At 34.2% G+C, this 25,456-nt stretch overlaps 1 protein-coding gene across 1 annotated transcript in view; it reads left to right on the top strand.

The window, feature by feature from the left end:
- Positions 1–25,189, top strand: part of Fhl5 (four and a half LIM domains 5) — a 44,081-nt gene extending 18,892 nt beyond the window's left edge. The window contains exons 2-6 of the mRNA XM_047559733.1: positions 8,268–8,438; positions 9,361–9,535; positions 10,574–10,743; positions 14,333–14,519; positions 18,717–25,189. Coding sequence (XP_047415689.1) covers positions 8,280–8,438; positions 9,361–9,535; positions 10,574–10,743; positions 14,333–14,519; positions 18,717–18,880 — 855 coding nt within the window. The 5' untranslated portion in view covers positions 8,268–8,279 and the 3' untranslated portion in view covers positions 18,881–25,189. The remainder of the gene's footprint in view (positions 1–8,267; positions 8,439–9,360; positions 9,536–10,573; positions 10,744–14,332; positions 14,520–18,716) is intronic.
- The last annotated feature ends 267 nt before the right edge of the window (positions 25,190–25,456 follow it).

The following is a 25,456-nucleotide window of genomic DNA, read 5'->3' as shown; positions in this document are numbered from 1 at the left end:
TTACAGAAGCAGCTTGGAAAATACTACACACACACACACACACACAAACACACAAACACACATGCTGATAGTATTTGGGATGGGGGTGCTGTTTTGTTTTGCCTGCCAAACATTGGAGATGCATGTACAATTTTTGTCTAACTTTTCCTCATAGGATAAGAATCCTCTTTTGTCATATCCTAGGGGAAGGAGGTAATCTTTCAGTGTTTGCACTGAGTAATATCAAATTAAGATGACCTCTGGTTTCACATAGTACTCAGTTAATACTATTTACCTTTCTCCCCAACCCTTACCTGAAACTGATTAGAATTTCCTAGGATTTGAACTAAGATTGGTTGCAAGAATATGTACTTTAGGATTATCCTTGGAATATCTTTGTCTTCTATGAGAGGAGTTTCCTCTCTGACATTTATTTTGATTTAGATTTAAAATGTATCTTCTTATTTTGTGATATCCCAGTGTTCAATTTTTCTTTTCCTTGTCTCTTTAATGAAATCATGGATTTTTGTTTCACTTATTTCCATTTCTATTTTTAGAGCTAACTATAGGAAATATAATGTCTAACACACATAAATTATCATTGAATATGAGTTCACAATAACTAAAAGCAATGAGAAGAAACAGATTGAACAAATATAGCAAAGAAAGTAAGTAAATAAATAAATAAATAAATCACCAGAAACAAAGTGATTCTGCATTAGAAATGGAAAAACTTTAACATGAAAAATGACTAATATGACTCATTTTATTTTCTTCCCAAATAATATAAAAGCAATCAACTTTCCTCATTACATGCTATATTGCCCAGTAAAATCCTTTTAACTCTAAAGATATTGTTGTTTTATACTGCCAGTATTTACATATAACTGCATGTTAACCAATTTTTTTCCTCCCTACTTTCTTCTGTACAATCATGTTCTTCACCCTTCCTTTGGAGAGTTGTTTTTTCTCTTTTTCTGAGAACAACCTTTAGAATTGCCTTTACCAAGCATATTTTGCTGGTAAATGAAGTTTTTGCCAACCTAAATGTGTTTGTGTTTCATGATATTCTTTAAAGTCAGTTCCACAGAGTGTGCAGGTCTTACCTATTTTTCTTAGCTTTATTCCTGGCTTTCATTATTGCTGTTAAGACATTATCTGCAAATATGATTATTTGAAGATAGTATGCTTTCTCCCTTTGGATGTTTTAAGATCCTGTCTCTATAGCGCACCAGCTTTATTCTGATGCTTGTTTTCATGATACCAGAAATGTGATGCTTTCTGGATCTAGGCATTCATGTCATGTTCTTGGTAATTCAATTATATTTCCAAACTTTACACATTCTTTATTTTCTCTAACAATAGAGTTCTTATGTAAGGACTTAGTTCAAATCCCTTTACTCTTTCAGATCCTTCAGCCGTTCTTTTATATTTTCTCTTTCTCCCTCTGTGCTATTTTTTTGTAGCATTTCTTCAATTTTATCCTTAAGTTTATTAATTTTTCCTTTAACTGATTTTAACCTGCATTTGAATATTTTAATTTTAATAATTCTTTAAATATTTTCTACTTTTATTGGTTCTTTAGAAAATCTGCCTACACATTTATATTCTTAAATTTTCTACTTAAAATACCCACTCATGTCTTTGAGCTGTAAGCTCATTTTCAGTAAAAATTTATGTGTGTGAACTGAGGGCAGGGTGGCTAGATTGGGACATTTCTTTCATAGAGGAATTTCTTCTACTTACGCCAGATACTACGGCACTACCAATCCAGTTTTATTTTAAATTAAGTCTTTAAACTGAAACCTAAGGTTTTCCAACTTCAGTTGGTAGAAGTTCATAAATGTTTTGAATACCAACATCATCATGGCTCAGAAGTCACCTGAAGGAGACAGAGATGGTTAACCTTTCTAGCTTCCTACTTTCCTTGTTTTTAGCCTCTTAGAATTTTTGTTAACTCTCCTGCCAGTTCAGCAGTACATTTTATTTTGTTTTTCATTCTCAGGAGTATTGTTTTGCAAATATAGTTTTCTAAATTGTCAGAAATGATGACCTCCTCACTTACTTTATACCTTTGAAATCTGACATCAGGGCTGGGAAAATAGATCAGTTGGTAGAATGTTTACCTTGCAAACACAGAACCCTGGGTTCAATCCCTGACACCGCAAAAAAGAAAAAAAGAAATCTGACGTCAGCTGGTGTTTATCGGACTGCTGTTTTGAAGACGCTATTTACCTCCTGGTGACACTTTACTGGTACTAATATCCATTTCCTTCTTAAAGTTCTCGTTCCCTCTATCTTTCAAGATACCGTGTGACTCTTTACTGCATCTGCTTTATTTCCTATTATGTAGCATGCATTTATTCATGAGTCCATCTTTTACTTTTAATGCTATAGCTTTCTTTGACAGTCTCCTTCAATGTCATAAGTTCAATTACCACTGCATCTCATCAACTATTATAGAGCTCAACTAAGAAAATGACTAAATTTCTTATTTTGATATGACACTATAGCCTAATTTTTTGGACATACAACTCAATACCCCTCTAGTTCAGTTCCCCAATTCCCCAATTTTAAAGTACCTAAATCTAGGTTAATCCTGCCTCCCAACTAGTTTTCTTCCCATGTTCCCATTTCCTATTAGTGGCACACTAATACTACTAGAAACCTATGCAAAATCCCAGGATGACTCGTTCTGCTAAATTTTCATAACCTCAGCTCAAAGCATGCCATTTACCTATTCTAAATCATCAATGATTATAATTTTGTCCTCAGAAAAAAAGTTTAACTCTAGATTGAAACTTAAGCCTTTCTAAACTTGTCCTCCAATACTTATCTTCTTGTGCCCTGAGAACCACTTAGAATAAAATTCATTATAATTGCCCGCATGTGTCTCACATTTACAAATATAAGTCCCCTTCCTAATTCTGTTACTCCATCTCAAATGCCCTTCTGCACATCTCCAAGAAGAGAAAGGTTTACACTGGCTAAGATCCTGAGCCCCAAGTTAAAATTCCAACTATTCTCAAGGCTGAGGCAAGATCACAAGTTCACGGCCAGCATCATGCAACTTGGTAAGACCCTGTCTCAAAACAGAAAATAGAAATAAAAAGGGCTAGGGATGTCGCTCAGTGGTAGAACACTCCTGGGTTCAATCCCCAGTACTGCAAGAAAAAAAATCCTGGGTCTCTGTTTTGACAGGTGTGGTTTTAAACCCTAGAATCCTGTGTTTTCAAAAGTCAAATGATCTTGTCCTAAGTGTGGATTCTCCTCTGTCAAATGAGACTAATAGTAATATACCTCAGGGATGGTTGCTAAGATTAATATAAGATCATACACATATGATGGTTAACACAATACCCAGCTTTCAGGAAGCAGGAGTGTTAAATATCATTTCATCCAAGTATAGTAAAGACCATACTTTCCCACTTCAATATCTATTCCTTGTGATTCAGATGTCAAGAATTTGATGTTGCTGCTTCCAATACCACTACCAACTGTCTCTCACAGTCAAAAAAGAGCCAGTGGATCTTACAAAATTGAAGCCAGGTATTGTGAATGGATAGAAACCATTCCCATTGCATGACCTAGTTTACCAGCAACAGCAACAGCAAGAACACACCTTTGATTTCTCATCTGCCTTCCAATGTTCACATGTGTTTCTAAATTAGCAGAAACAAATTTGCCTCCCAAATACTCACTCACTCTGAGAGTTCAGGAGAAGCTTTTAGATCTCTGATCTCTCCAACCAGAATGAGAATAGAGCCAAGGTTGGGAAGGTCAATCATAATATCCACCTCACAGTGTATTTCAAATGCAACTTCTCCAAGTTGTTTCTGGATTTTTTTTTTTTTTTTTTTTTTTTTTTTTTTTTTTTTTTGCTAAAAATAAGCGTCCTTCCTCCTCCCCCATACTGGTAATTTTCAACCCTCACTGAATAGTAAAATCACTTAAAAACTGAAAAATTCTTATTTTTAGTCTCTACCTCCAAAAATTGATTTATTGGTTTGGGGTATGGGTACACCTTGGAAATTTTAAAAAATCTAATGGTTAGAAATATAGCTCTGAATGTTTTTAACTTTTCATTTCTCCTTATCACTTTTTAACTTTAGTGATATATTAAAATGTCCTACTCTTCCTATTAGATTATAAACTTTCTAGAGATAGGATATGAGTCTAATGCATTTTTACATCCTTCACAGCTTCCAACAGATTACTTTGCAGATAACATACACTTTACATCTTCATCAAATACTTGAATAAATGAATGGTATGTTCCTTGCAAATGTATTAAAGATACCAAGCCCAGCATCTAGTCCTTGTCTCTCTCCTCTTGGACATGCCCTTGAGTACACCTGAATCTATTCATTCTGCTCAGCACAGTAAAAATGGAAGTGTATAGACTGCTCATGGCATTAACCTTCTTATTATTAACCTTCTTATCATTAACCCATTATAAAATACAACACCACAAAATCATTCTTTGTTTAAAAAATAATACCTAAGTAACATTCTTGGGTATGGAAACTATTGCCAAATAACTCACATCCTTTTAGGTAGAAATCTAAAATATAAAGGAAGCAACTGGAAAAACAAAGCCAAGCCTATTTTTTACTTACTTCTGAGCTGTTCTTTCTTTGCTATATTAGTGCATCTCTAAATCAATCTTCTAAAACTGTCATATGCAATGATAAAAACTCTGAGCTTCAATGAATCAATTACAAGAATGAATTTAAAAGAAATTTGACAAAATGTCTAAATTCTGTATCTCAAGTGAATAACTAGCACATTGTTAATCATTCTTAGGTCTCATAATTATAAATTAGGTTTGCTCAACTGTTTGAAATCTTGAAAAGCAAAAATTCCCCAATATCTTTACAAATTAACACTTAGATCCCTGGGACAAAAATGACAGTTGTCCTCCTCTTTGCTACAGCTTTATCTGTTAGGTAATAATCAAAAACAGGTCACTTGACCTGCCTTCTAGATACTGTTATTGCCTGAGTACTTAAAAATATTAACACTAGGGATAAAAAGGAAAAGAGAATACAAAAAGATAATTAGAAAAGAATAAGGTAGTAAAAAGTGACTTGGTTGGAAAAAAAATCATAGTCCAATGTTTTGGACATGAGGTATCCCCCAAAGTCTCATGTGTGAGACAATGCAAGAACATACAGAGGTGAAATGATTTAATTATAAGAGTTGTAACATAACTAATTCGGTGATAACCGAAGGCAGGTAGGGTATGGTTGGAGGAGATAGGTTATTGGAAATGTGGCTTTGGGTTTTATATTTTGTCCCTGGTGAGTGGAGCCTGCTCTCTCTGCTTCCTGATTTCCATGTCTTGAGTTGCTTTCCTTCTTCACACCCTTCTACCATGATGTTCTGCCTCAGGCAGAGAGCAACACAGTCACCTATGGACGAGACCTCTGAAACCACAAATGACACACTTTTCCTCCTCTAAGATTGTTCTTATCAGGTCTTTTGGTCACAGCAGCTAAAAGCCGATTAAAACATTTTATCTCTCTTATCCACCCTTCCCCATTTAAAGATCCAAATAGCTTCAAAAACCTTTGAAGTTTTAAGGTCTTCCTTTATCCTTAACGTACCCAGGTGAGAATCTGTCCTCAAGACTACCACTTCCCAACTTCAGAGGAGATCCTGTGACATTCTCTCACTCTTTCTTCTTCCTTGATATACTGAGTAATTTCTTCCCTCTTTCCCTCCTTCCTTCCTTCCCTTCCTCCTTCCCTCCATCTTCCTTCTCTCCTTCCTTCCATCCCATCATATTTCTAATATTTAATTTCCTTAAAGTCTTCCTAGGAAAGTCTCTCCTTGCTCTACTTTCTATTAGTTCCCTAAGAATTCTACATGCTTCTAATAGAATGTGTTTATATATAGTTATAACATTTACATAGTTATGACACCTCTAAATTTAAGAAACTCCACTTGAAAGTATTTATAGTTCTATAGTTAAAATGTCATGAAAATGATGACTGAATTTCTTAGTGCATTTTTTTCCCACCAAGAGAGTAAACATTCAGCAAGTTCTTTTCCTCAATTCCATTCACTATTACTAAGGTAGGAAATATGTAAGCTAAGAGAACCCAGACTTCTTGAGGGCAGGGAGTTCACAAATCACTAAGTAAACATTCAATAAATGTTAGCATGAACCAAATGCCTGCTGTCACCATACGGTCCTATAAATGCAAATTTACAAGGTTTTGAGATAGTGGACTGATTCTACTTTCACCCTGCTCAGCTCCCTGGTGTTGCAGTTACAAAATTGAAGGATATAAAAAAGTGATCTTTATCTTTTAAAAATGAAGAAATATTTTCCATTTTGTTAAGAATTTCCTATGGAGCAAAGCATGTTGGTTAGGATTAAAGATAAAGGAAGGACCATATGGTCTTATATTTAGAATTCTGACCTGATCACTAAATGAGATCAGGCATTAAGACATTGTAGTGTTTAATATGTTGTTTGAAATAAACAGTTGAAATACTACCACTTCTGGGATCTCCTTTTTGTTTGTCTTGTAATACACAAAAAGTTTCATAATTTTGTACATCTAAAACTGAATATTAATAATGAAAATGACACGTTCTAAGTGATGAAAGTCAAAGCTACCTACCTTATCTCACTATTGGGATACACATTGATCACTGTGAATATGAATAATTTTTTTATTTTAAGAATTTTCAAGGGAATCTATTTTCCTTCTGTTTCCAAGCCCTCCGTAGCCTTTTGAGTGTGTTTGTATTCAGTAGGAAGGGACATTTCTGTGGAATTAATCAAATAGGGAATTCAATGTTCCTTGCAGATAATTTTGGCCATGTCCCATTGGGGACTTTCTAGTCTGAATTCTCATCTTTCCTGGGAAAAGATTCACGTGCTTCTAATCTTCATTCTTTTCTCCACTTATAGTGAAGGACAATATAGCAAAACTGCCATGCAAAGAACTAATGATAATGTGCATTTAGCAAGATAATCTGGGGGGAACTTCATCACTAAAAGGAGGCAAAATTTGTGAGAATAAGATTTAAAATGTACTAAATACAAATGCACACCAAAATTGCTTTTAGAAAGCATCATTATAATTAATCTATCTTCTGGTTTTGCTGAAATTTTCAAAATTTTCAAGGTTGGATAATTAGAAAATGTTCACAAATCCTAATATAGCCCAGCAAATTCACAAATTATAAACCCTACCTTCAAATGAAAAATTAGTGCAACTGCTTTTGGTAATAATGAAATTTTCATATTAACTAAACCTAATTTGAAACACATGAACTCTACATAGTCTGTTTCTTAATGGTTTCCTCAAATTTATAAAATAATTAGGATTCTTATCCTGGCCCTGGCTTTGTGTTCCATGAGTTTTTATTCTGGAAGATGCTGCTGCTGCTTTTATTAATAACATAATATGAGTTAGATTAACTCTAAAGCCTGAAGAAGTCTATGACTGTTCTCTACCATTAAAGACTTTACCTGCACTTCTACATCTGGGCAGTTGCCAGGACCTGGTCCAAGACCTAGGGTTTGGACTGAATACTACCTACTGAGGAGCTTTCTTGGTCAACTTGGTGAAGGATATTTGCATGTCTATGTCAAGGAGATTAAAGTTAGCAGAAACCGGTTTGGGGAGTATTCAGCATATTTAGGGTAGTTGAAGCCAGGGATAAGTAGAATGTCCCAACAGACGATTATGGTAGAGGACGACCTTAGGATTAATGTGCAAAGTCCTTACTAGGTACCCAATAATGATTTTAGGAATAAATGAATGGGCCAGATAATGGCAATAAATAGATTATGGCAATGCTCTTTTATTAATTTCTCTTTAAGTGTGAGTCAAAAAGACTGTTGTCATCTCCATCAAACTCAACCTCCACACCTCCAAAACTCTCCCAGACAGCAAGTGATGACAGTTTGTAAAAACCCTATCAACAGGCCATGTGTACATCCTTGAGGTGAAACCATCCTATGTTAACACACATCATATTCTTATTGATGTACACATTAGCTCATGATGAATACAATATGTTTTTCACAATCTGCCTGCTGGCTTGACGTTTTTATTTTTTCTTTCTTAGAAAAACACATAAGAATTGCCAAGATGAAAGAGTAGCCATTCCTAAATCACTCCAAATGTCACCGTGACTACAAGCATAGTTTCCTAAATTGGTAGATTTGTGCTGAAGAAATATAAATTCATTCAAGTGTTTGATTCACACATATTGTCTTTTATAAACAGAATTTTGCTTAAGAATCATTTTCTTATTCACAGGCTCAAACCAAAATGACAACTGCTCAATTTGATTGTCAATACTGCACAGCATCACTTCTTGGGAAGAAGTACGTAATAAAGGATGATAATCCATACTGTATTTCATGTTATGATCGCATCTTTTCTAACTATTGTGAGGAATGCAAAGAACCAATTGAATCAGATTCTAAGGTAAGTCTCACCTCAATTCACAGAAAAACTGATTATAAGTAGCAAATTTCAAATGTTTCGAAATGCCTCTATTCCTTCAGTGTTGACTTTTAGCTCCACTTCCCTGCTACTTTTATGTAAGGATTCTTATATATCCTTATACTTACATAAAGATTCATTAGTTATCACTAATGAAGTTTCAGTCATGATATAAAATACAGCATGTGCTTCAATCTTTACATGGTCTTGTGAGGTTGTTTTAGGAAGATAAACATTAAAGATGTTAAACTATTTCCCCAAAGTCTCACAGCTAAAATATCAAGTTATTTCTGAAATAACAAGTGTATAAATAAATACATAAGTAATTAGAGGTGTAAAGATGGAAAATCTATGCTTTCCAACTTAAAAATCAACCTCAGCTCTGCTAAATCCTATAAAGTCCTGCCTATTTACCACCCATTCTTCCTGCAGTGTTCATTGATCACCATTGTATGCTTTCTTTCTTCTTTCTTTCTTCTTCCTCTTTCTCCTCTTCTCCTTCTTCACCATCTTCTTTACCTTTGCTTGTATTAGGTGGTATTATTTGTATGCTTGTTTATTTAGTTAAATCTCAAGGAATAATGGGATATTAAAACCTAAAAATTAAGAACTGTTCCTGAAAAATCTCTTGCAGTATACAAAAGGAAACAGGGGAAAATACAATGAAGTAGCAGAAAGTCAGTTTATTTTCCGTCTCCCTTTAGTGACCAACCAAGAAACCCCCAGGCTGTAGTTCATAATTACTCCAGAGTCTCTTCTCTATAGATAACAGTATCAATAACAAGGTTCCCTCAAGCTAGTAGAACAACCTAATGGCACTAGAGTCCCATAAGTGTTCAGTTTTGTTTTATAAAATGACCTTTATTGCAAACACATTTAATTAACTTTCTTTACTGTCTCAAAGGATCTTTGTTACAAACACCGGCACTGGCATGAAGGATGCTTCAAGTGCACCAAATGCAATCACTCTCTGGTGGAAAAGCCTTTTGCTGCCAAGGATGAGCGCCTGCTGTGCACGGAGTGCTATTCTAATGAATGCTCCTCTAAGTGCTTCAAATGCAAAAGGACCATCATGCCTGGTAAGATCTCCTGGGAGCACTAGTCTCTAACCAAAGCCGCAATGCTTTTCATTTAAGGCCAGAATGTGAAGACTGCAGCAGTTCACAAAACCCTGGGTTTGAGAGAGCATCTTTCCTGCTCTCTTGGTCTCAGTTCACATAGTTTAGAAACTGAAAAGTTGTTCATTCATTATTCTTAAACAGGTAAATTAGTGTTTTGTATATTTTCATAAAACCTAAGTCACGAATATATTTTCAAGAAGAACATGAGTTACAGAATAAATATATTTATTTATTTAACCAATAGCACTACTTAAACACCTTGCCCTGGGCATAGCAAATGTCATTAGAAAGAACGAGTTACTGCAGGAGATCGGGGCCAAGTATCATTTTGTAGCTTTACACAAGCTTGTTCAGAGGTCAGTCATCATTTTTTCCTTTAGGGAAGACAAGTATCCCTGTATATCATTCCACTTTTGACCAGCATGAATTCATTACATTTTGGTCCTTTTCTCTTTTGCTATGGACAGCAGCATAAGAACATGAAGTTCTTTATCTCTCCTGCTGCTCCTTTCTCTTCCTTCTCATTCCTTCCCTTCTTCCCTCCCCCTCTCTTTCTTACACACACACACACACACATACACATTTTCTTATTATGGATTCAGAGGCCATAACTGCACAATATAAATCTTGGGAGCTGTGTTCTGGGCATTCCTAATATCCCTGTAATGATTATTATGACCCAATTTATCTAAACTATGTGCAGCCATTCCTAGTCTCCACTTAAAGTACTTTAACATCTCTAAGTTGTGCCTTATGTAGTCCTTGGAGGAGTTTTCAGTAAAAAAGTAATTCACTGTCCTCATGATTGAACTGTGTTAACTTTTCATTCCCCAGATGGATGTTTCTGAAACTGACAAAATGCTATTTTTATAAAAGAACTATTCGTTTGTCACCTTGGTGTTTAAAATATGTTTTAAGTATCTTGAGCTACACTCACCTAAAGAAAATAAAATTATGCCTGACTTGTACTAACAGGTTCTTATTTTTGGATTTCAGGTTCTCGCAAAATGGAGTTTAAGGGAAACTATTGGCATGAAACCTGTTTTGTGTGTGAGCATTGCCTACAGCCAATAGGCACAAAGCCCTTGATCTCCAAAGAGAGTGGAAATTACTGCCTGCCATGTTTTGAGAAGAAGTTTGCTCATTACTGCAACTTTTGCAAGAAGGTAATTATCTAAAGAGGATGAAACTTGTGGAAGCTTCTGAATCATTGCTTTTTTTTCTGCATGGTATATTTGGAATGAACAGATACTGTCATATCTGTCTAACACATTCATATTGGTTTTGAATTCCAACATGCACAAAACCACTCTCTGTCACAGTGAGGATGACCACCTATTTTTATCAGCTATAAAATTCCATCCAGAACATGAATTTAATTTTCTAGTGGTTCAAGTGATTTGACATTCAAGTTCCATTCACTGCTCCTATAAACGAGTTCATGTATTCTGAGAGAGAGTACATTTCTCTCTGAATACAAAATTCCTAGAAAATAATTTTTGATCCTTTCAGTGGTAACTGTTTCAGGGAAATATGAACTTGCCTCATAGAGTGACTAAAGAACCAAATTCAACAGGTTCTTAACTCCTCACATTGTGAGATGCAAATGTCTTCTTGGCTTGAAGCTTTGGCATTTTTCAAAGAGTAGATTTGCTGAGAACTTGAGGAAAATTCAATAAAGATGAAAACACCACCAAAATCAAGACTGCAAGTTCTTTCACTTCCAGTTTCAGTGTTGCATGCAGGGGGTTGATTTCTCATGCAAAGTATATTTTCCAATAGGAAAAAAAAAGTTGAAGTCATTTTTTGGAAGCAAACTTTGTCCAGTTCTTCTTTATTCTCTCTGCTTTTATGTGGAAAGTGACATCTATAATCTTGATGAAACCTGTCTGTATTTCATAATATATATTAATATTCTCAAAGAAAGTCTTGATCTGTGAGGCATCACAAGTTTAGAATGACACTATAAATTATGATGAGAAACCTGAATCATGGAAGAACATTGGATCGGTATACTGGTTCCTAAATATTTTTGATCCATAGGCTACTTTGGCAGATCTCTTAAGACCGTTTGTATATTTGCATCTGAATAGCTGGGTCTCATTACTACCAACAGGTACATATTTACACACATAAGAACACACACACAGTAATTTTCTACATAGATTAACAATACCAGTACTACATTTATATTTAAATAAATACACTCTCCTAAGTTATAATTACTAAATTACACTATAATGATGACTGAGAATTACAATGGATAGTAACATTACGTGAAGTCATCTAATACCTGAAGAAACATTAGCAGGAAATGAGGTTTCAAGCAGTGGTCATCCTATGATTTCATTGAATTACCATAAATTTAAAAATAGATGATAAAAATAAAATCAGTAGACTTAATTAACTGTTTTAAGTGACCAATTTAGGTTTCATTTCTTAAAGACAGACTAAAATATTAATGGAAGTTGTGAGAATTATCTTAAAATTTACTGGACACAATGTGAACATTCTTTCAATACTGCTATAAAGATTCAAAATGGGAAATTCTGTAATACTTTAGGGCTGAGTACTGTTTGGGATGAAGCATTGATGCTTCCCAAGTTATAGGCAGCAGTGACTATATTTAGGATGGGATTCAAAGTCATCAAAAATTTATGATATGTTTATATTGGATAGTAAATGGATCATGACATGCCATATTATTTTCTATTCAATTTTTAAAACCACAAGTTCCATAAGGAAAGCTGGATATAAATGTTTTTGATCAAAGCTAAAGAAAAGCAATTTTTTTCAACCCAAACCAAAGACCACATGTTTTTTAGAAAGAAAAAACTACTTGAAAACTAGGCCCTTAAACTTTTTCAACAGATTTTATTTTGTTACACTAAATTTATTTTCCTCTAGAGAGCAACTGACCTCAAACTACAAGTACTTCTTTGATTTCAAATTTCTCAGAGTTCAAACAGAGTTAAACTCTTCCCTAGGCATCTACTAAGTGAAAAATCATCATTGCCTCCACTTCTCCAGAAAAGAAACTTATTATAAATCATGGAATCAGTCAGTGGCCAAAACCAAGCTAAGATATTAGTCTTCATCTTAGTTCACCTCCCTCTTCAAAAGGAACGTAATCACAAGCAAACGATTTTTAATGTTCCAGAGTTTCTTCTCCCTAATTAAACAGACCCTGGTGCATATATCAAGTTTTATTTTGCTTTGAATACATTTTTCAAGTTTTAAATCTTTTAAGCATTGCCTGCTAATCATTTGACCAAACAAATCAAAGGAATCGTGATTTCTGCTTTGCCTGCGGTAAGGCATTTGAAGTCAGTAGGGGGCATTTTAAATTGCTCTACTTTACACACACCATTATACTTCCCATTTACTTATTCAGAATAGTAAACTTTTTTCCTTTAGGAAAAACAACTTTTATGTCAAGTATCTTTAATTTCTAAGATATTTATTTTAAGTTTAAAAATATCTTTAGAATATTTTAAAAGCCTACATGATAGACAAACACTTGAATTTGTCAACAATAAAATGACTTAAGCTCTTTATCTTTGATATTAGTTAATTTTAATACAAAGATTATAGACCATCTCTGATATCACATTGTTTCAGTTTTTATAAAACCTATACAGGAATAGATTCCAATTTCCTCAGCAATTCTAGGAGTTCAATAGTCACAAATTTAAAAGATGATATGACTTTAAAATAGCTACATAAGAAGAGTTGCCTGATATTTATCCATCTGATTCTGGTAAATATATTTCAACTTTTTCAAAAGTAGAATCCATGGATAGAATTGGTTAAGGAAAACTATATTATCTTATGGAGACTAATAAACATCTTTGATCAAACCCTATCATAACTTTAAACTCAATATACACTCAGTGCCATTATTTGAATCCTGAAACTGAAAGCTCACACACTACAACACCCTACTTGTGCTAGACTCAATATTAGAATTGCTTTCCAATGGTTTGGCTTTCTTTTGGTATTCATTCATTTCACAAGGACTTACCAATTGCTTACCCATGCAAAATAACCTCAACTGTGAATGGTATTACTGGTTATGTATACAGGTTGTGGGGTTTGACTGCTGCCTCCAGGAAAAGTAATTTAGTGACTCCAATTCTTGGTACTCGTTCATCTGTAAAGGGGTAAAGATGATAGTCTCTACCATACAGAGATATTGAGAATATTCAAAGAGGTCACCTCTTAGAATGGTACTGAGGATCCCAAAACAATCAAGAAATGTAAGTCATTAATAACAAATGATGATATTTACCAATTTTATCCAGGATTTCCACTGTCAGATATTCTTGAACCTAGTACAAAGCTTTCAGGATAAAGTAGATATTTTTCCTAACATCTTTGCAAGTTAGATATTGATATGAGGACATAGTATAAAACTATCTTAGCTCTGATGGCAAACCTAAGAAAACTCTAAGGAATATGAGGTGAATCAAACATCTATTTCATTTTCATCTTCCTGAGTCCAAAAAAGCCATGCCATTTTTCTGATCCATTGGTAGAGAAAAATTAGAATAATCTTCATTTTTTACCAGTTCTATTTAATCCCTATAACCTTTGATTTTGCATATTGATTCAAAAAATCACAGAAGTTTTAAGGAAAATAACATCCTAATGCAAGGGGTTAGAGTACCAGTTATGGACACAGAATGAAGTCATGAAAAGGTCTAACATGCAATGGTTACCACACTCATTGCCCTTTTTGCATTTCTTTGGCAGGTGATATCTTCAGGTGGGATAATGTTTCATGACCAGCAATGGCATAAAGAGTGTTTTCTATGTAGTGGCTGTAGGAAAGAGCTTTGTGAAGAAGAATTTATGTCCAAAGATGATTATCCATTCTGCATGGACTGTTACAACCATCTTTATGCCAAAAAGTGTGCAGCATGTACCAAACCCATTACTGGTAAGTTCTTCAGTTCAACACAATACTACCATAAGACAGTGGTAACCACATAAAATGTTACCTAGTTAATTTAGGATACAAGTGAAAAAAAGGTAAATCTTTCATTTTACTTGTATTTCCTTTCCTTTTAAGGCAAATGCAAGTTCAGTTCCCATTTATAAATTTAAATATTACATGTATCCCTCAAGGAAAGGACAGAGTATAATTCGGGTAAATATGATCTTCAAAAGAAATTAAACACTACCCTAATGGTACAGATTTTAAGTAAAGTCATAGATCAAGGAAGGAGAAAAAGAGGATGAGATATGAGGTCAGAGAATACTTTAAATGGAGAGGCCTGATTTGAGTCTCATTAAGAATTTGAGTGGGAGGAAGGAATATAATAAATCAGAATTCTGCTTTATTCCAAACAAGGGCCAAGCAGACTTAAGATACAGAAGTTTTTAATTAAGTGCAACTATTCTATAAAATATCTGAAGCTGTAATGATTAGGAAAGCATAGGTTAGGAATGAATTAAACTTCATTTTAACATGCTTCAAACAAATACATTACTCTCTTTTCTCTCCATTCACTTGCAACAAGTTTTAAATTATGAATAGATGAAAGAAAACAATATAGCTTTCTACTCAAGAAAAAAAATACATGAGATATGATTTGAAAAATGACATCTAAGGTAAATTGATCCATGTTAAATAGGTTTTCAAGGTTTAAAAAAATGCATTGTATTTTCCTCAGAGCCATCTCTAAAATGCTAATTCTATAGTAAGAGAACTAAAGCCAGCAAGATACTTGAGAAAAGCAACTATTCTTTGCAGCAATTTATCGTCACAATAATGTGACAACTGTATTCTGCTGTCCACTTTTAGTATTCTTAGACCATATTTCATTTTTCTAGTTCAGATTATATAACAAGAGAATTAAAGATTGTGCTATCCTTTTCTTCTTCCTCGTCCATTTTCAAATAAATATAACAAAAGTTGACTGCATGTATCTTCCAATGAAGGAAAAGAGTTTCACTGCAAACCCCACATTGCAGGATTCTACCCACTTGTAAAGCCAGGGGCAAGTCACCTACATAAATTACAGTCCTGTTTGTCTACCTAGGGGCCCAATTTTTTCAGATTCTCACACTAGCCATGGGCTTCATCTGACTAGCAGATAGGTTTTGTTAGGTTTGGACATATTTTGGGGGTAAAAGGAATGTAAAATCTATCTCTGTGACTGTAAGCAAATAAAGAGCTTACCACGGGTAAGTCTGCCTTCACATTCTTAAAGCAGGCTCAAAGTCACATGGAGCTGAGTGGCTGCCATTTTGTGTGGGGTGTGCCTTCTCTGTTCCTCACACCCTGTGTCTGTCACATTACCTCCTTGATCCTTGCAAGGACTTGTATTAACAATCCCAGACTATTGGGCCTCAAAGCATGTGCTCCTAACCACTCTGCTCTCCTGCCTTCTACACATCTGGCAGTTCTTACAACCAAGAGAATAAGACACATCTCCACCACTTTATTCAAAAATGGGACTTCCAGATATGCACAAGTATCTTGAGCTCCAAAATCTCCTTAGTAAAATCTGCCATTGCAATTTATTCCAAACATTTCTTGAAACAAACTAGAAAAAAAAAACAAAGAACTCCAAAAAGGTAGTGGAGAAGTTAAATAATTTAAAATGAGTTGCACATTTCTCTGGGTACTCTAATATCTAATTAATATCTCAGAGAACCTCCACAACTCAGAACCTGATGAGTTTCAATTCTCATTCATCACAAATATGTGTCTAAGTGATTTTCTGATGAATTGTTCTAGAACAATCACTGAGACCAGTTTTTTAAAGTCAGATAGAAAAACATTAGTTTTCTCACAAACACAGGGATATTCAAGAACCATAGATCACACCCAACAGTAACCCAAATGTGGTATTATGTATTTGATTTAGAACAGTCTAAAGGGAACTTCCAATGATAATTTTCTTTCAGTTCTGTGATTGAAACATCAGAGACTGAAATGCTTGCAAAAAACCTCCATGTCACCTTTAGTATTTTTTGATCTGATTGTTTAATATATATAGGCTTGGAAGTAAAGATTCTTTAAGATTGGAGCTATCTTGAATTAATATACCATAGCTATTTGGGGCTGTGAAAGTAGCTCAGTGGTAAAGTGCTTGCCTAGCATACAGGTAGGCCTTGGGTTCAATTCCCAGAGTCAAAAACAAAAACAAAAAAACAAAAACAAAAAACCCAAACCCACAAACTACAATAGCTATTTAAATTAAATACTGTATTAATACACCTGATACTGCCATATATTTATCTTCAGAAATTTGAGCATTCATGTAAACATTATGTTACCTTAAGAATCTATATTCTCCATCATGGGATACATAATTTCAATTTACAGGAATAAGTTCTTTCATTTCTGTTCATTTAGAGGAAGAGGAATTTCAAATATTGTAGCTTCCTCAGAGAGAGTTGCTAATGTTCTTGGTTATGTTTTCTACAAGTGATTAAATTAAAATTGTTAAAGAGACCAGTTTCTGGGTTGACTTTCTTACTACAAATGACCTTCATGACCTAAAGGAGTAAACATAGTGTTCCAAATTTGGACACTGCCAGATGCTTTGATTTTTTCTTCTTTATAAAATTTTAGAATTACTCTTACATTTACCACTTACTAGTAAAATCAAGGAAAACTCATAAGAACCAAAGTGCTAGACATTTAATAGTTTTATGAATAGAGATGATTTATGTATACATAGAACATGACCCAATCAGCTTATTAATGTTTCAAGTAACTTTGAGGGAATTAATTGTTATATACTGACTTGTTAGAAACTAGCGATCATGGATAGGCAAGCTATAAATTTAGTCAAGGAATTTGATAGGGAAATTAAGTAGGAATTTGACATAAATTTCTTTATGAACTACTAAACTCTATATAAAGACATCAACTATGTTTTTTTAGGATGGAAACAAAACTTCATTATCATATTCATAGTTTATCTGAAATGGCATGATTATTCATCCTTTTTGTTCCACCATCCCAAATGGAGTATTTAGAAATTTTATGTGAATCAGTACATGAATGATTTCATCTTTAGTTCATGGATGATAAGCAAATTACAAGAAGTTCATAACACCAAGATCATTTTGAGAAAACTTGTCAAATAAATAAACACAAGTCTCAGGCATCCCCACTATTTCCCAACTTTTAGGTCTTTTCTCCTCTATAACTTCTCAATTTCTTGAACTGCACCCTGGAATCATATTAGGGAGAAAGACCAGTGTCACTACGGACTCAAATTCTACTAGCTTTTAAAAAACACTATGGCTAAACTGAGTTCAAAGTTAAAATGGTAGAGGCTAATGAGACACTTCTTGGGAATTAATTTCTGAGGACTGAGAGTGTGATAGATCACCTGCCTAGCATGTGTTTGGGTTTGGTCCCTTGCACTGAAAAATAAAAATAAAAAAGGAAAGGAAGGAAGGGAGGGAGGGAAAGAAAAAGGGAAAAGGAAGGGAAAGGAAAGAAAAAAAAAAGGGAAGGAAAGGAAAAGAAAGAAAGAAATTCTTTTGATAGTGACCGCAGTGGCAGGAGCAATCAGATTCATAGATCTTTGCAGCTCTAAGCTGAAACTGTCTCTGGGCAAGATAATAAGATGATTCCATTAAGATATCTGTGTGATAATCTGGAAATAACTTTCTATTTGGGCTTTCTGGAAATAGTGTCCCAGATCACAGTATGACCCATAGGACTTACTCTAAATAAAACTAAGGATGGAAAAATGGGGGAAGAGAAGAGAACTAAACGTCATTAAAATGCTAAAATACCAGACACCAGGCTAGAAAGTGTACATTTACTTCATTTGATCTTTTTACAGTTAAGAAAACTGGGTCACACAGAAAGAAAGGGGAAAATATTCATTCTTAGTTATCTTTGACTTCAAAACCTGTACTGCCTTTCCACTGCGTGAAACCGTACATCCTTACCTGTTTTAGACAATTCTCCCCAAGAACATGCTACTCATGTAGACAGATGCTACTGACTTCTGTCCACCATGAAGCAGCATTCTTCTTGGAGTGACGCCTCCACATCATCTTGCTCACTGCTCTACCCCCAGATCCCAGAAGAGCACCTGATTGAACACTTCATCTACTTGTTGAAAGAATGTATTTCTCTTTTTCTCCAATTTCTTTACAGGTCTCAGAGGGGCCAAGTTTATCTGCTTTCAAGACCGCCAGTGGCACAGCGAGTGCTTTAATTGTGGGAAGTGCTCCATCTCCTTGGTGGGTGAGGGCTTCCTGACCCAGAGCATGGAAATCTTCTGCCGAAAATGTGGCTCTGGGATGGACACTGACATTTAGGAGGAGACGGTCTTTCCCCACCTGAAACCCATTTTGTCTTTGTTCTCACTAAATCCAGAACTCAGTTGCAGTAGTGTTTTTTTTTGTTTTTTTTTAACTTAGATTTTAGAAAATTGTTAATGTGGAATTTATAGCAAAAAAGTTTTCACACACATTGGGATCAAACTATTTTAAGGGCACAAAAATGCAGTCTCACAAATGAATATTTGTTAAATCACCAAATCACGTCTCCTTGCAAAATACTGCTCTCTACTGTTAGAAACATGGGAAAATATCTCCTCATAATGGAGTATATGACCTGCACCTAGAAGTTGTGAATATTATTACAGAGGAACAGTGGTTTTCAAAACTACATAGTAAAACATCAAAGAGATCAAATTGAGAGGTATACATTAGGCTAATGTTTGCATTTCTAGCTAGTGAGTTATATATAATATGACAGATTAACTGGTAGTACAAGGTTTATAAGCAAAAATTGATTAGTGATCATTTTACTTAAAAATTATGTCATTTTTATTTTTTCTTTCTCTTTTATTGAAAGCTTTTTTTATCAGTGCATATTTATTATGCAAGGGAGTAGTTTTTAAATCATTCTTTTATTGCTCATGTGTACTGACTTTGTAGTTGAGAAACACAGCTGCAGTCTGCCATCATACACACACGTCTTCTACAACTTCCTCAATCTGTTGTTACCCAGGTTTAAGTAATGGAATTTGAGAACTGTGTATGTTAGGGCTCTCATATTTTGCATTGGTATCAAGAGGATCACTTCTACTTAGGACTAGCCAAAGCATGAATTTCAACACACTCTGCATTAATTGTATTTTCAAAGCCCACGATGATTTTCCTAAATGCTTACGGATTCCATGAAGTACAAGTTTATTCTTTCAAGTGAAACTAACCAGGATCATCATTGCCCCAAGGCAAATCTCTAAAGTAAATATATCATTAAGTCATCAATAGTGGAAATGAATTTTAGGGAAGTGATTTCAGTGTTACAGCATGACTTTTATCCAGATATCTGAAGGCATAATAGAACGCATAATTAGCTCTGAGCCTGGTGCATTTTACTTTCTAAAATTGCATAGATGATAATGGACACACATAAAAGTGGGCATTAAAGAAAGCTAGTTAAAATAAGGACTGGAAAAGAATAATTCACTGATGATTCAAGACCTGCAAAGAACCATAGTAGAGTCACATTGGCTATTGATTATCCCTTCCTACCCCTCCTCCCTACCTGTACCTCCCACCTTGCCCTCAGAGCGTAAATCTGCTACATGACCAGGAGCTGCACACCTAACTCTAAGCAACCACTCTACAAACAAGTCAGTATTTATTAGACCACAAAGGAAGTAATTCTTTGTGAAAAGGAAGCTTTAGTGAAAAGTCTCTCACCATATGTTTGTCTTTGTATCAGATGTTAACTGATAGTGACACTGCCTAAGTGTCTCCAGGTGATATTTTTATCACATTATTTGGGACAAATGGAAAACAGCCTCTACACTCCACTGTCAGTTACTAGTTATAGCAACTCCTGGGTAGGGTGGAGGGAGGTCAGGTAAAGAGACCCACCTAGATATATTTATATGTCTACTTTCAGGTTACTGCACAGCATGAAATGTTTTGAGTGAAATATAATTATAGGTTGTGACTGATTACAATGATTACAATAGCATCACAGAAAATTTGATTAAAATTGTTATTAAAACAATTTTTAAAATAGTTTCTAATGCAGGGATATTTAAAGATGCTAACAATTTAGAGATACTAACAAGAGATCAGGCTCTATAGAGTATTTGAAACTACAATTGAGGTAAAATATGAGGTATTTTCTCATACTCACATTGTAAAATGGCCAACCAAACTACTCATATTTTCCTATACTATATGAAATTACAGGTATAGAACTATATTTGTCAATTACTTCATTAAAAAATAATAATGAAACACATCTGTAGAAAAGTAAACCATTCAAAATATAGACATACAACAGATGTAACTATTTTTCTGTTAAGCAATTGTAGACAAACATACAACAAACACATAATGCTTTTTTTGTTAAACAATTAGTAATATTTAGTAATTTTTCTGTGTGTGGGGTTGAGTATACATATGATCAGGCTTGCATTTAATCTCCACAATTAAAATTTACAGAATCACTTCCTATATAGAGAATTTTTTATCATTCTTGGATAACTATAGTTTGTATGTATATTTTCACATATAAATAGTTCATATTTAGAAGGTGGCTTAGTCATTGAACATGTGTTTATACATATGCTCTGCCCCAAAGTAGACCTCATGCTATTGTGGATCCAGGCATGGAAATGTGGACGTATCAGATGCAGAGTTCCTTCCTTACAGCTTAGACAAAACACCACTATAGACAGTAATACACATCTGCAACACAACTAGGAAAGAAGACCTCATTAGACTGATATCCTCACAAAAATAACTGTGAAATCATATACCTAACTTATTTGATTTATACAATAAAGAGAAAAACTATTTTAATTGACTGATCCAAAAATGGAAAAAGCTGCCTCTGAAATCAGTGGACCTTCCCATGACTCAGGGTGATATCTGCACAGGCAGGGAAGTAGTTAGCAAGTGGCATGTGCTAATAAGAATTGAATGGCTTGGAAGTAGCAGAGCAGGGAGTGCCAGAGCAGGGAGAAATGAGATTGCTAAAGAAGAAAGGGTCAGAGGAAGGAAGAATATTAATTCTTAGGATAAAAATTGTATATGTAACAGGGCATAGAAAGTTGCCAACTGTTCTCACATAGGGATAAAAAAGGATCATGACAGTTTTTATGGGAACCAAAGGGAGCAGGGTTCCAAGGCTTAGGCTTCTTGCTGCAGAAGTACATTTATTTATATGGTTAGTGACAACAAAAATGAAAAGAGAAAAGATGCACAAGGTAATGCAGGCTTCGAGCTGCATTTGTTGATTTGTTGGTATACAAGTTAACAAATCAAAATATTGTATGTCGGGTTGGGGACTAAAGATGACAAAGAGAAAAGCAAAAGAGGACTGTGGTTTCAATGATTATAGGCAGGATTCCCGGAGGTTCAATTTTTAATTGACAAAATCATAAAAAATGTTATACTAGGACCGATTAGCACCATTCATTAAGTGAAATGCATAGGTTAAAAACTTAGTCTTTATAATTAAAAAAAGAAGTCATTGTACATTGCAGTGAAAGAGCAACCAATCATTGTAAAAAATGCATAACACTGATCACAACTGACCTTAATTAAAATCACTGTAAAATTTAATGCCACAAATGAAAAACAACCCCAAAACATGTTTGATATTAGTAATACTATTTTTTTTTATTTAGGAGGAAGAAGTACTTTTTAATCTATTATGTTAATAGTAGTTTAAATTTTAAATATGAAAATTATTTTTGCAGTATGACTTGGATACATTTGACTGGGCACATCAATTATTTTCTAATGAAAAATTTAAAAATAATTACTATTGTTATTATAAATAATAATGCAAATATATGTCTATTACTCTAATACAGCTTTTTGCTTGTTTTACAAATTGTTTCTCAGAAGTTTCATATGCTAAATAAGTTTTCCTTTCACATGTATATATTCAATTGCTTTAGAGATTCACTTTTTACATTTAACTGTGCAATAAATAGAATAGATCTGGAACAACATTTGATTTTTTTTTTTTACTTTTATCACATAGGGAACATTATCTTCTTGTCCCATCTACTTTTACCACATCTAAATTAATCACATCAAGATATCATCTCAGGGGATTGCTAGAAAAATATAATTTAAATCTGATTCAAACAGAATACCTCCCAATTAAACTAGGAGAACCATATCTGTGCTCTTTCTTACAATGATCAAGCTACAAATACTGTAAGCAAAAAATATTTTGTTCATAATCATTATATCTGTGACTCTGACAATATGCTATAGGAAATACTTCACTTTGGTTGAATTTTCCCACTTTGACTCAGATAATCTTTTACTAATTTCTTCTGTTAGAGGAATTGTTAAAATTCTTGGCCCTTTTTTAAGCCCTTATCTTTTCCATGTAAAGTAAAATTTTTGTCTGCAACATAAGCCTTTACGAACCTTCATCTAATCTACACTATAAGCATCATCTTTTCTTTCTCCGAAAGAAAACCAAGAGAAAAGGTATTAAGAGACTTCATTTGAGCCATTCAACTCAAGAGAATGTAGAAGTGAGTTCCTCCACTTGGTCATCATGTGACTTCTTAGATCCCAAGAACATATCATGGAGAAGGAATTAAAGAAACTATCAGAATTGTAAACTATTCTGAATTTTCCCGACTGAATAGCTTTAGGACTATCCTGTTGAAAATGGTGTGGGAGGGGTTATTTCTAATATTGGAAATCAAAAAGGAGGGAAAATCAACAACACATTCATACTCATAGTTTGAGTCCATAAAAGAAATAACAGGGTCTGCACATATTTGTAAAGACAGGAAGGAGATATTTGTGGTTGAGAAAGGGAACAGCTCACTTTGATAGAATTATGTTCTGTGTCACAGAGGAGCAAAGAGTATTTCAGTCAAATATTTTCCCATGAAGGGTAATAAACTAATGGAGTGGATGTCCATAAAGGGTTTTCTGAGTAAGGAACATTAATGAGCTCAACAGACATTCATTCAATGACTCAGTGACACAAGTAATATTCCCACCACACACAAGAATAAACTCAAGTTTGGTATTTATGGAAGTGCACACACTGAATCCTCCAGTTTTACTCTATTTGAATGACAGCCTATCTCTAAGTTAACTCTGTAGCATCACTGATGGTTTGTTCACCTGATTGCTCTAACTCATGTTCTCAAATAGAATAAGTGAAGGAGTAGGGATAGAGGAGAAATTGAGGGGAAAAAAAAGTAATGATAAAAAATTAGCATTCCTGAAAAAAAAAAAAACAGAAAAATTAAATTGAAATTTAAAACTTTTTTACTTATTCAGTAAAAATTTTTCCAAAAGTACATGACATTCACAGGAAGCAAAAGCTATTGACAAGAATTTTTTAATGAAAATCTGAACTTGATAGCTATAATTTAGCATCTGTCTCCTTGCCTAAATAGAAATTACTCCGTCAGGTAACCCCAATGGATATGTAGTCACCAAATTAAGTGACCTTCCTATTTAACTTTCTAACTACGGCAAAATATTGCTCTTATTGGCCTCCCCTTATTTCTTCAAAACCTTTCATCCTATGACACCCACAATACCGGATTCTCTTCCATCTCCTAAATCTCTGCCTCCCTCTCTGATACATCCTCCACCAGTTTGTTAAAAACAGCTATCTTTCAATGTTCTCAAGTTTCTTGCTCTATTTCCTGTTTTAGTAAACATCTAGTTTCATGATTTTGATGCCTCTTCTTTAAAATTGAGTCCCAAATATGTATTCTGAGTTCTGACCCAAAATTTCTTGCTGCATTTTGGACATCTGCAACTCCATGTCAGGTAGATAGCTAACAACTTTGTTATCCTTTCAATAAATTCCACTACCTTTCTATATTTTTCATCTTAATTATCCAAATAGAGCTTTTAGAATTCAAGTCCCAAGCACACGAAAATTAGTCATTAGAGAAACACAAATTAAAACCACAATGAGATAGCATTTCACACAGACAGGAATGTAAGTATACAATAGTAAGACACTAACTAGTACTGTTGAGAATATAGAGAAAAACCAGAATCCTCATATTTCGCAGGCAGGAATATAAAATTGTATAGCCACTGTAGAAACCGTTTAGCAGTTTCTCAAAAGCTAAATACAAAACTACCATAAAACTCAGCAATTCTACTAGGTATCTACCCTAAAGAAATGAAAATGTGTGCTTACACAAATGTTCATGGCAGCATTATAATAATCAAACACTGGAAGAACTCAAGTGTTGAACTGATTAATGGATAAACTTTGGTATATCCATGCAATGCAATATTATTCACACATGGAAAGGAATCAAGTGTCACTATGTGCAATGATGTGAATGAACTTTGAAAATACTATGCTAAGTGAAATTAAGCCAGATAAAAGGTCAAATATTGTATTATTCTATGTATAGCCAGAAAGGAAAAACTGATAGAAATAGAATGTAGTTTCCTAGGTTTGGGGGTGGAAATGCCAATTAACTAAATGAACATGGAGTATCTTTACTGGAGGAGATAAAAATATTCTAAAACTGATTTGCAGCGATGGTTACACCACTTGGTAAAATTAACTGAAAATCATCGAATTGTATACTTAAAATAAGTAAATTGTATAATGTATAACCTATATCTTAATAAAGCTGTTTTTTTAAAAAAATTGTTTTGGTCTTCTCTTTCCCCAGTCCATTACAATTAAGCCCCGTAAGAAATGCCACAATTAGTAGGTGGACACAGCAGTGAACGACTGTAATCCCAGTTACTTGGGAGGCTGAGGCAGGAGGTTTATAAGTCTGAGGCCAGTCTCAGCAACTTAGCGAGACCTGAAAGAAAAAAAAAAAATGTGGCACAACGTCTTAATTTTCTCTTGCAAACATTTTTTTTTCTTCCCAAATATGCCATTTA

The sequence above is a fragment of the Sciurus carolinensis genome, chromosome 7 (assembly GCF_902686445.1).
Source record: "Sciurus carolinensis chromosome 7, mSciCar1.2, whole genome shotgun sequence".
Lineage (NCBI taxonomy): Eukaryota > Metazoa > Chordata > Mammalia > Rodentia > Sciuridae > Sciurus > Sciurus carolinensis.
Note: the sequence above shows the minus strand (reverse complement) of the source record. Positions and strands in the feature narration are given on the sequence as shown.